This window comes from Haematobia irritans, chromosome 4 (genome assembly GCF_050003625.1).
Source record: "Haematobia irritans isolate KBUSLIRL chromosome 4, ASM5000362v1, whole genome shotgun sequence".
Classification (NCBI taxonomy): domain Eukaryota; kingdom Metazoa; phylum Arthropoda; class Insecta; order Diptera; family Muscidae; genus Haematobia; species Haematobia irritans.
In genome coordinates this window covers 175778116-175790593 of record NC_134400.1, presented here as the reverse complement: position 1 = coordinate 175790593, position 12478 = coordinate 175778116, and the positions used below count along the sequence as shown (strand labels likewise).

Genomic DNA, 12478 nt, shown 5'->3' with positions numbered 1-12478 from the left:
AACATGATAAAGATGTCATTTAAACGTTTGTATTAAATTCACAAAGCACTCATAACTATAATAAGAAATAGACTCCCTCCAAATATTAATATTTGCAAATTTAATGTCGAAAAAATATTTTTCTCGTCTGAAAAAAATATTGTGAAATTTGAAAGAAATCCCTATAGAGGTTCATACGAATTCGAAAAACCCAAACTTTTGCATTTTCAATAACTTTTGAACCATTTCCAGTTTAGTCATGAAATTTGTACCAATTAAATTTCTTATCAATAGGAACTATTATATTATGTACCATTATGGTTCAGAAAATAGAGGTTGAGAAAAAAATTAAAACTGCGTGAAATTAATACACAAAAGTTGGAAGTTTGTTTTTTTTTTTTTTTAGTAGAGCATTGAAGGTAGGTGGTATTTTTGGTGCTTTTTGCCCTTCGGGAGTTGGCATCACTGCTAAAACAAAACAGCCCTAATAAAATTTTGGAAAAAAAATTTTAGTTTTTTGGTAAATTGGGAAAATTCTCGCAATTTTGGTAGACTAGTTTTAGCTCGAGTGACAACCGTGAGTATGATACGTCGTTCGAACACGACTCTAAAAAGGAGGATGATCGGACTTAAACCGTGAGCTATACTTTGCACACAAAAATATATGAACAGACGGACATTGCTAAATCGACTCAGAAGATAATTCTAAGACGATCGGTATACTAAACGATGGGTCTCAAACTGGTCCTTTTTAGCGTTACATACAAATGCGCAAATTTATTATACCCTGTAGTAAAGTTGTATAAATAAATATTATATAAATATTAAATCAATGCTTCGAATTTTTTCAAATAAAATACCATGGTGGTGGCTTAATGTCCATGGATCGATTCAGCCCATCTTCTAGAAAACATAGAATAATATCCATCAATGGAAATTGCAGTAATAACAGGTTGGCTGATAAGTCCCCGGTCTGACACATAGTTGGCGTCGCTAAATGCATATTATTTTTATATAGTACCAACCTTCAAATGATTCGTTTCAAAATTTGACGTCTGTAAGTCAATTAGTTTGTGAGATAGAGCGTGTTTTGTGAAGCAACTTTTGTTATTGTGAAAAAAATGGAAAAAAAGGAATTTTGTGTTTTGATAAAATACTGTTTTCTGAAGGGAAAAAATACGGTGGAAGCAAAAACTTGGCTTGATAATGAGTTTCCGGACTCTGCCCCAGGGAAATCAACAATAATTGATTGGTATGCAAAATTCAAGCGAGGTGAAATGAGCACGGAGGACGGAGAACGCAGTGGACGCCCGAAAGAGGTGGTTACCGACGAAAACATAAAAAAATCCACAAAACGATTTTGAATGACCGTAAAATGAAGTTGATCGAGATAGCAGAGGCCTTAAATATATCAAAGGAACGTGTTGGTCATTCATCAACATTTGACCAAAAACAACAACGTGTTGATGATTCTGAGCGGTGTTTGCAGCTGTTAACTCGTAATACACCCGAGTTTTTCCGTCGATATGTGACAATGGATGAAACATGGCTCCATCACTACACTCCTGAGTCCAATCGACAGTCGGCTGAGTGGACAGCGACCGGTGAACCGTCTCCGAAGCGTGGTAAGACTCAAAAGTCCGCTGGCAAAGTAATGGCCTCTGTTTTTTGGGATGCGCATGGAATAATTTTTATCGATTATCTTGAGAAGAGAAAAACCATCAACAGTGACTATTATATGGCGTTATTGGAGCGTTTGAAGGTCGAAATCGCGGCAAAACGGCCCCATATGAAGAAGAAAAAAGTGTTGTTCCACCAAGGCAACGCACCGTGACACATGTCATTGAGAACGATGGCAAACATTCATGAATTGGGCTTCGAATTGCTTCCCCACCCAACGTATTCTCCAGATCTGGCCCCCAGCGACTTATTCTTGTTCTCAGACCTCAAAAGGATGCTCGCAGGGAAAAAATTTGGCTGCAATGAAGAGGTGATCGCCGAAACTGAAGCCTATTTTGAGGTAAAACCGAAGGAGTACTACCAAAATGGTATCAAAAAATTGGAAGGTCGTTATAATCGTTGCATCGCTCTTGAAGAGAACTATGTTGAATAATAAAAACGAATTTTGACAAAAAAAAATGTGTTTTTCTTTGTTAGACCGGGGACTTATCAGCCAACCTGTTAAATATTAAATCAATGTTTCGAATTTTTATACCCTCCACGATAGGATGGGGGTATATTAACTTTGTCATTCCGTTTGTAACACATCGAAATATTGCTCTAAGACCCCATAAAGTATATATATTCTGGGTCGTGGTGAAATTCTGAGTCGATCTGAGCATGCCCGCCCGTCCGTCTGTTGAAATCACGCCAACTACCGAATGAAACAAGCTATCGACTTGAAACTTGGCACAAGTAGTTGTTATTGATGTAGGTCGTATGGTATTGCAAATGGGCCATATCGGTCCACTTTTACGTATAGCCCCCATAAAAACGGACCCCCAAATTTGGCTTGCAGATCCTCTAAGAGAAGCAAATTTCATCCCATCCGGCTGAAATTTGGTACATGGTGTTAGTATATGGCCTCTAACAACCGCGCAAAAATTGGTCCACATCGGTCCATAATTATATATAGCCCCCATATACACCGATCCCCCGATTTGGCTTGCGGAGCCTCTAAGAGAAGCAAATTTCATCCCATCCGGCTGAAATTTGGTACATGGTGTTGGTATATTGCCACTAACAACCGTACAAAAATTGGTCCACATCGGTCCATAATTATATATAGCCCCCATATAAACCGATCGCCAGATTTGACCTCAGGAGCCTCTTGGAAGGCCAAAATTCATCTGATTCAGTTGAAATTTGGTACGTGGTGTTAATATATGGCCTCAAACACCCATGCAAAAATTTGTGGAAATCGGTCCATGATTATATATAGCCCTTGGAGGAGCAAATTTCATCCGAGTCAGTTGAAATTTGGTACATGGCCGTTAACAACCATACCTAACTAGGTCCATATCGGTCTATAGTTATATAAAGGGTGGTTAAATTGTAAGGGCCGATGTTGAATGTGAACCACACCTAAACGCCAAGTTTTTTTCCGAATTTTATTTGACATTTCTCTAGTTCAGACATACTCAAATTGAACTATGGAGAGATACACAATCCAACAACGTGTTAAATGGTTCCAAGAAATGGCAACAGTGGATGATCAATTTTCGAAGAAAATCATCTTCAGTGATGAGGCACATTATCACCTCAGTGGATTCGTCAATAAACAGAATTGCCGCATTTGGGCGATTGAGAATCCAAGAGTGATTGTCGAAAAACCAATGCACCCACAAAGAGTGACTGTTTGGTGCGGTTTATGGGCTGGCGGCATCATCGGGCCGTATTTTTTGCAAAATGAGGCCGGTCTGGCAGTTACTGTGAATGGTGTTCGCTATCGTGAGATGATAACGAACTTTTTATGGCCCGAATTGGAAGATATGGATGTGGACGATATGTGGTTTCAGCAGGACTGTGCCACTTGCCACACAGGTAACGAAATAATGGCTCTTCTGCGCAACAAATTCAATGGCCGTGTTATCTCACGTAATGGCGATGTCAATTGGCCGCCAAGATCATGTGATTTGACACCGTTGGACTTTTTTCTTTGGGGTTATTTGAAAGAAAAGGTGTACGTCGACAAGCTAGCAACAATTCAAGAGCTAAAGGATGAGATAATTCGGCACATAAACGGCATAGAACCTCCATTATGCCTCAGCGTCATCGAAAATTTGGATCATCGGATGAAGGTGTGCCACCGAGGTCGCGGCACCCATTTGGCCGATATTTTGTTGCATACATAATTGAGTAATACCAATATATCATAATAAAAAAAATTACAATAATTTCCTAAATAATTTGTGTTTTATTCAAAATCAACATCGGCCCTTGAAATTTTAACCATCCTTTATAAATCGATTCCCAATCACACAAAAATTGGTCCATATCAAGTTCATAATTGTATATAGCCGCCATATAAGGGACCCCCATATTTCAATTCTGGCTCTCTACACGGATGAAAAAGACTGTTTTACATATGTTTGGCTATAAACATTATATGTTTGGAACACAAATTTTTAAACACAATATTTTTGAGTGCAAGCATATAATGTTCATAAACTAGCATAACATGTTTGGGACATATATGTTAATATGTTAGAACATATTATGTTTGGGACATAAAATGTTTGTAAATATAATATGCTTGGATGCAAACATATATTAATTTAGAAATAGCCTATAAACATATATGTGTTTAGTAGCTTGGAGCGCTATTTAACAGGGAGCGATATTGAATTAAGTTGGTGGTGGTTGCTTGGGCAATTGATCTGCTACTTCTTTGATCCTTACAAACTGTGTGGTCCGCTGTTCGAATCCCCGTCCGGCAAAAGGTAAAATTAAAAAATAAAAAAAAAATAAAATTGAATAATTTCTTCTACAATGTTTGTATCACAGAAAAAAGTGCTAAGAACTAAAAAATCTCGTGGAAGTGAGAAAGATGTGGGGGAATATACAATTAGGCAGAAACAAAATTTTGAGCATTCAGGTCGAAAACCTATTGTATGTGTGTGGGAGTAAGATCAACCTGTTAGAAGTGGAATCTCGTGAGCCGAAATAAAGTCAAATCTATTTGGAGTAATAGTTGACTTTGTACTCCAGATGGTAGGAAACGATCCAATAGTAGTACAGTGGAACGAAAGAAAACACAAAAGGTTTGATTTTAGATGGGTTGTACAAAATTGGATTTATTTCTTTTCATTGGACTTCTTACCAGTATGGATGTTGATTTCAAACAGAAAGAATGATTTTATGATTTTTACGGAAGTTGTTCTTTGACATTGCTTGACAGTATCGTTAAGTTTAGTTGTCATTTTGTATTGTTATCGATTTATTTTTAGCTGTATCTTTTAAGTAAATAGAGATTTTAGAAATCCCAATAGGGAATTCAATGTTAGGGCGTTAACGAAAAATGGGGAAAAGATTGGTGTTTATTTGGCATAAACATTTGCGCCCCCCTTGCAGTGCGCCTGCAACAAAGTGAGTCAATAAAATTGTAGCTGTCAAACAATGTCCTTAGGAAAAATTTCAATTAATATATAATAGCGATTCATAGGCAATAATAATTCCATTTTCCTATTTAGGTACAGTATTAGTTCATTACATTATTTCTATATCTAATATTTTAAGTTCAGTATTTAGAATTAATAGAAGAAATTTCAATTCATAGAAGAAATAAAGTTAAATGGTAATGGATATATAGATAAATATATCAACCTAGGTAGTTCACGTTTTCATTTCAATATTTCTGTGCTTTGTTTTGTGTGTGATATAAAATTTCAGGGAAAGAATTTTTGATACGACATAAGAGGTTCATGAATTAGCGCAAGTGCCATAAAGAGACCAACCAAAGATTGTGTTTTGAGCTGTTGGCAAGCCAGCTCTATTAAAGAAACCTTCGCTTACTATTTGTGAATACACGTCAATCCCTAAAATAATGCATATAGGAGCAGATTTGTAAAATTCCTTATCGGCGAGTAGCATATTGGAAAAATGTTGGCCATATGACCGCGGAAGTGATTTGCTTGGAGTATGAATGGATATCCGATTGTTAACCTTTAAAACAGTTTCGATATAAATATCTGCGTTGTGCGTGGACGTTAACGTAAGTGGACAGATAGTTTCCTCTTCTAAAGTAAGCGTGGTCAGATCAAGCTTATCTGCGACTGTAGATGAGATAGAACTGGATTTAGATCCGGAGTCCAGGAGGCATCTTAAAGTGCGGTTTCCGTGTTTAGTAGCAACTGAGACTACAACAGTGGGCAGCAAAGTGATAGCATTTTGCTTCAGTATAGCCGAAAGTGTCGTGTTCGGCGAATTAAACGATGTTGCAGCGCTTGCGGCGATGGAAGAGGATTTCGACTTGGTGGAAGATGGTGGTTTCGCAGATGAAGAAGGTGATTTCGCAGATTTACTAGAATTCCGTTTTTTGTTGCTGGCATTCTTATCCAGGCGTGTATGAGCGTGCAGCAATGTGTGATGGGGCTGTTTGCAATATCGGCATCCGGTTGTCGTGAAACATGAGTTTCCAGAATGCTCATGCGCCAGACAGTTAGGGCAGTAGCCGTACTTTTGAACAATCTCCTGCCGTTTCAAGGTGTTTAAGTTCAAGAATCGCTTACACTTCCGCAAAGGATGAGGTTTTCTGCATAGCCGGCAAATATATGACTGTTTGGTCGATTGTCCACGATGACGTTTGTTGGCACGCATTTTTGAACTACAAAAGAAGAAGGGTTGATTGGAAGTCTGAAAACGGGGTTTTTTATTTTTTTATTTTGAATTATCAGAATTTTCAAATGGGAGAACGACGAGTTTCGTAATCGGTCTCGTTATAGTCCCCTTTTGTGTAATAAGCTCTGCAATACGAACACGATTGTCAGCTCCAGCATGAACTTTCTTGATTCTCCCAAGGCGCCAACAGTTTGGGGGCAAGTTTTCCTCCTTAATAACTACCATAGTATTTTCTTGCAAGTTGTCGGTGGGTCGTTGCCATTTATGACGCTTGTGTAATTCCTTAAGGTATTCCTCCTTCCAACGATTACAAAAGTGCTGGTGGATTGCCTTAAGTCTTTGCCAACGGTTGACAATGGAAATGGGATTTTCTTGCACCGAAGGATCAATGGGAACCAGAATTGGAGCCCCTATTAAAAAGTGCCCAGGAGTGAGAGCGGAAAGGTCGGATGGTTCTTGGGAGCAAGGGGAAAGAGGTCGCGAATTTAGGCATGCTTCGATTCTCGTAAGAAGCGTTTGGAATTCTTCAAACGTGTGTTTAAAATTTGCTGCTACCTTTTTAAAATGAGCCTTAAAACTCTTCACCCCTGCCTCCCAAAGACCGCCCATATGTGGTGCACCTGGAGGAATAAAGTGCCACGTCACATTTTGATGGGCATAATTGGAAGCAATTAATTGATTGGATGTTTGTAAGAACTCTTTTGCTAGTGTCCTAGATGCACCAATAAAATTCGTCCCATTGTCGGAGTAGAGATGCAATGGGCAGCCACGACGTGAAACGAATCTACTAAAGGCTGCTAAAAAAGCAGATGTGGATAGCTCGGATGTGGCTTCCAAATGGATCGCCTTAGTAGAAAAACAAACAAAGACACAAGTGTATCCCTTAGAAATACGACATGATCGACCAGAATAGGACTTGATGTCAAAGGGGCCAGCGAAATCAAGACCTGTGTGAGTGAATGGACGAGAAAATTCGGATCTTTGAGGAGGTAAAGCGGACATCAATTGAGTCTGACATTTATGTTTGTAAAGTATGCACGGCTTGCACTTATTTATTGTTGTCTTTATAAGATTTTTTACTTTCGGTATCCAGTATTGCGCTCGGATTAGTCGTAAGACCAACTGGTTTCCACCATGAAGGCAAACTTCATGAATAAATCTAACGAGTAACCGTGCATACTGACAGTTGTAAGGGATGATAATAGGATGCCTCTCATTGTATCTTAAAGCTGGCGAAGCTGAGAGACGCCCACAGATACGCATTATCCCTTCATCGTCCACAAATGGATTCAAGCTTAATAGAGAACTGGAAGACGAAATTCGTTTCTTACAGGAAAGTGAATGATACTCTGTAGGATAATGGGACTTTTGACATATGATTTGAAGTCTAATATGGACTGAAAGAACTTCAAATGTGGATATATCTTTGACAGGTCTGGAGAAATTGGATTTATATTTTGGATGAGTTCGATAAAAGAAACGAAACATATAAGCTATCACTCGGATTGCTCTTGGAAGTGATGAGAACCTGTCCAAAACGTCCTCAAAATCATTGAAGTAGGAAAAGTTTACTTTGACTGGCCTTCTTTCCAAATCCAGAGTTGCCTCGCTGGCAAAATCGAAAATTGGCCAATTAGCCACAGGATTCTTAAGGAATGGTGGCCCTTGCCACCAAAGCTCATTGTCTATCAAATCTTGCGGGTGCATACCGCGGCTTGCCAAGTCAGATGGATTGAGTTCAGACACTACATGGTGCCATCTCTGTGGCGGTACAATTTGCGTGATTTTTGATACTCTATTGGCTACAAAAGTAGCCCAGAAGCACGGAGGTTTAGAAAGCCAGGAGAGCACAATTGTGGAATCAGTCCAGCAATTTATCGTAAAGTCCTTTATTCGTAGCTGTGGAATAATATGGTCGATCATTTCCGCTAATAATGTTGCGCCACATAACTCCAGTCTTGGAATTGACAGAGTTTTTATTGGGGCAACCTTAGTCTTAGAAACAACTAAATGGGTGGATATGGACTTTTTAGTTTTTATGCGGATATACAAAGCAGCAGCGTATGCCTTTTCCGAGGCATCACAGAAACCATGGAATCCCACCTCACTATCAGGACAATAGTTAAACCATCTTGGAATTTTTATAGAGTTAACAAAAGGATAATTGGCTTGGAAAGATGTCCATTTTCTTAAGGACTCCGCCGTTATCCTTTCATCCCACCCTGTACCATCAATCCATATTTGCTGCATTATAATTTTAGCAACAATTATGCAAGGTGCCAACCACCCCGCTGGATCAAACAATTTGGCAATCTGTGACAGTACTTCCCTTTTAGTATACGTGGACGAGGTTGGAAAATTTTGGATCGCAAAGAAGAATGAATCAGATAAGGCATTCCAACGTATACCTAAGGCCTTAGCAGTACTAGAGTGGTCGAAATCTAAGAATTCTGCATTTAACAAATCGGATAGTGGGATATCGCATAAAATTAACTTGGAATTAGATGTCCACTTTCTCATTTCGAAACCAGCGGAGTTCAAGGCGGAGATAAGCTGATTTCTGGACTCAATTGCTTCAGAGATAGTATGAGAACCTGCCAAAGCATCGTCAACATACATGAAGTTTCTAAGAATTTCACTAGCCTTAGGAAATTTAGATTGGACATCGTCAGCCAATTGGAGCATAGTGCGAATTGCCAAATAAGGCGCACAATTTACTCCAAAAGTGACTGTTTTCAATTCAAAATCCTCCAAAGGACTTTGCGGGTTGTTCCTAAAAAGGATACGCTGAAAGGACCTTTGATTTGGATTTACTAAGATTTGGCGATACATTTTGGTTATATCACCGTTGAATACATATCGGAATAGTCGCCAATTCAAAATGAGTATTATGAGCTCATTCTGCAAGATTGGGCCTGTATGAAGAACATCGTTTAAGCTTACTCCATTGGATGTAGGAGCCGAAGCATTAAACACTACACGGACTTTGGTAGTAGAACTTTCGGGCCTTATTACGGCATGATGTGGGAGATAATAACTTACGAAACTACTAGCATCCGGAGGAGGAGAAACTCGATTCATATGATCAAGAGTGACATACTCTTCCAGGACGCCGTCATATTCGTCCTTAAAAGATGGATTACGGATCAACCGAGCCTCATTTCGAAAGTACTGGGCCATTGCAATCATTCGTGATTGGCCCATGGTGATCTCATTTGGATATGATTCCTTAAATGGGAGAGACACAATGTATCTCCCTTCGCTACTTCTTTTCGTTGTGCGAACAAACAATTCTTCGCAAAAATTGTCCGAAGATGAAGAGAATTTCTTCCTAGGAAGATCTTCTATCTCCCAAAAACGTGAAATCTCCTTATCTAGTGAGATTTCACAGAAATGCGATACTATAGTTGGAGATAGATTTGTGGAAGTATCTGGAATAGGCCCGGTTAAAATCCATCCAAATACGGTTTCCTGTGCCATTAAGGAACCACAGATCTGGCGCTGAAGTCCAGGAAGCATTATGGATGGGAGGATATCACCTCCTAAGAGGATATCGATTGTCGACTTCTCATAAAACTTAGGATCCGCGAATGGAAGATTGGGAAGTGACGAAATGAAATTACTATTGATGGTGCTGGACGGAAGTTTTCCTGAGAGCTGTGGAACAACAAGTGCCGTCGCAGGCAACTGGATATTTTCGTCAACATTAGACCCAAGTACAAGTGAGCACTCCTTTTGAACAGCTGCGGAGATGGTGTTATTTAACCCTGATATCTTCGCGTTGGTACGCCTGAAAGGCAGCTGAAGGATATTGAACAGCTTTTGGGACACAAAAGTGCCCTCCGAACCCGAGTCAACCAAAGCTCGGGCGATATAAACCAAACCACGATGACAAACTTTTACCAATGCGGTACCTAACAGAACCCCTTGAGAACCGGCCGCAAAACATGAATGCACAACCTCACTTCTAGATGAATTCGTGGACTGTATGGATTTAGAAGCAGAAGGAATTGTTGTAACATTCGAATTAGTATTGGCACTGTTGGTACTTTGTGGATTATGAAGCAGTGTGTTGTGTTTTTTCCCACAAACACGACAGGAGTATTTACTATTACAAGTCCTGACTGTGTGGACTTTCGAGAAACAATTTATGCACATATTGCTCTTTTTAATTTCGGAAAATCTTTGGGTATGATCCATGTTCAAGAATCTTGGACATTTCCTAATTATATGGAACTCTTTCGGGCACAGAATGCACTTCGGTTCCGAGACGTTGGTTTGGAATGATTTGACATTCGATGGACCAGATTTCCCAGTTGGATGCTTGGATTTGTTTGTGAAGTTTGGATCCTGTTTCCTGATTTCAAACACAGACTCTAGAGTCTTATGACGATTTGTCAGGAATGAATCCAAATCGGACCACTTAGGAATAACCGTCTTATCGGAAAGGGTTTGCTCCCACAAGGTGAGAGTAGAATCTGGAAGACAGTTTGAACATATAAATGTAAAGATAGGGTCCCATGTGTCGACCTGTATGTCATACTGCTTCAGAAGTGAGATAATGGTATTCATATCCCTTTGGAGTCGTTTTAGGGCAGCGCCAGATTCGGTTGCAATGGCTGGGAGACCAAACAAGCTCTTAAGTTGAATGTTCACAAGGACCCGCTTGTTTTCGTAACGCGTAGAAAGACTTTTCCATGCTATCTCAAGGTTACCATTAGTAAGGGGGAATTTGCCAACAATATCATGAGGCTCCCCTTGTGTCCGCTGGTTGAGATGGAACAATTTCTCAACGGAGCTCAACCTGGGATTATTCAAGCAAACTGCTGTGAATATATCCCTAAACGTGGGCCATGTTGAAAAGTCGCCCTTGAAATTTGGGATTTCACATGGCGGTAATTTAAAACCGGACGGAGCCCCTGGTATCGGAATGTTTTCAATCACATTTGACGAGATAGGCTGCTGGCTTGGATTCGCCATTGGAGAAGAGAAATCGGATAAAAGCTCACATAATCGTACTTTACACCGACAATACGATATATAGGCACTTTGGAATTTACCCTTAACAGTTTCCAATTCGGACGGAAATCCTTTGTCGCCATCTTTGTCCTCATCCTCCTCCTCACCTTCGGCCTCGATATCTTGGAGGCATTTATCGTAGGAGAGTTTGACTTCTCCCCACAATCCTTTCAATTCCTCTAGATGTGCCTCGAGGAGGAGCGATGACGACAAAGGGGCATTCTTATCATTAAGGTTGGCTTCAAATTCCACCAACCTGTCCGAAATACGGATAAATCGATTAAGGGACATGGTAAAGCAAATCAAATAACGAAAAAGAGAGAACAGACTTGTATAACACAGTTTAATAAAACCCTGATCCCCAAGATCGAACGAAACTTCAATTAAACGACACGAAAACAGCTATGATCATACAGAAAATTAAAAATTCGCGTCTTCAGTCACGGAATGAGGCGAGCCAACCAATTCTCAATTGAAGTTTTCTCAATTACAGAAATGATAGTATCACTCACCAATGTCAATTAAAAAAATTAATCGACACAATTAAATAGTTGAGTGACACAACTAAATCTCGGGATTGACTTTGTATCACAATAAAAAACCTGAGTTGATCAATTAAACTGGCACCTTCATATTCCCTTTCTGAAATCCAATCAAAATTCAAATTGAAAGAAATTTGGTAATACTTTTCCGTATGCAATGATGTATATTGGGTATAAAACAAACTTTTTGTTTAGAAACAGGGCGGTATTAAAACTGTAGGATTAAAAGCAAATCCAAATGCATTAACCAGAATTATAATGAGATCTCACTATAAAGAAATGAAACCCAGATGTATTTTCTCCAGGAGTGAGTAGTCCTAAGGGACATAATACAACAAAAAATCGAATTAATATTCTGTCCCCTCGTTTGACAAAAAACAAAAAAAATCCGTTCCGACAATCCTAATCGACTTTCATTCAACAAAAAGATACTTAGCATTCAATAGATAGAAAACCCAACGACCTAGTTTTGCCTCAGATCAGCTGTTTCGAAAGTAAAAGAAAACGGAGTGAAAGTAAAGGGCATCGACCTTGAATAATATGGAATATCAAAGTGATCAAAACAAAAAGAACTAAAATGGGTTCCACAAGAAGGAAAA

At 39.3% G+C, this 12478-nt stretch overlaps 1 protein-coding gene across 1 annotated transcript; it reads right to left on the bottom strand.

Annotated features, from left to right (window-relative positions):
- Positions 1 to 6357: 6357 nt before the first annotated feature.
- On the bottom strand, positions 6358 to 11628 carry LOC142235861 (uncharacterized). Its single transcript, XM_075307115.1, has one exon. It carries the CDS (start codon positions 11626 to 11628, stop codon positions 6358 to 6360), a length of 5271 nt encoding a protein of 1756 aa, XP_075163230.1.
- Positions 11629 to 12478: the final 850 nt, after the last annotated feature.

Bases quoted from the DNA above. Each gene is read 5' to 3' on its own strand.
- LOC142235861 (XM_075307115.1), bottom strand. From the start codon at position 11,628: ATGTCCCTTAATCGATTTATCCGTATTTCGGACAGGTTGGTGGAATTT.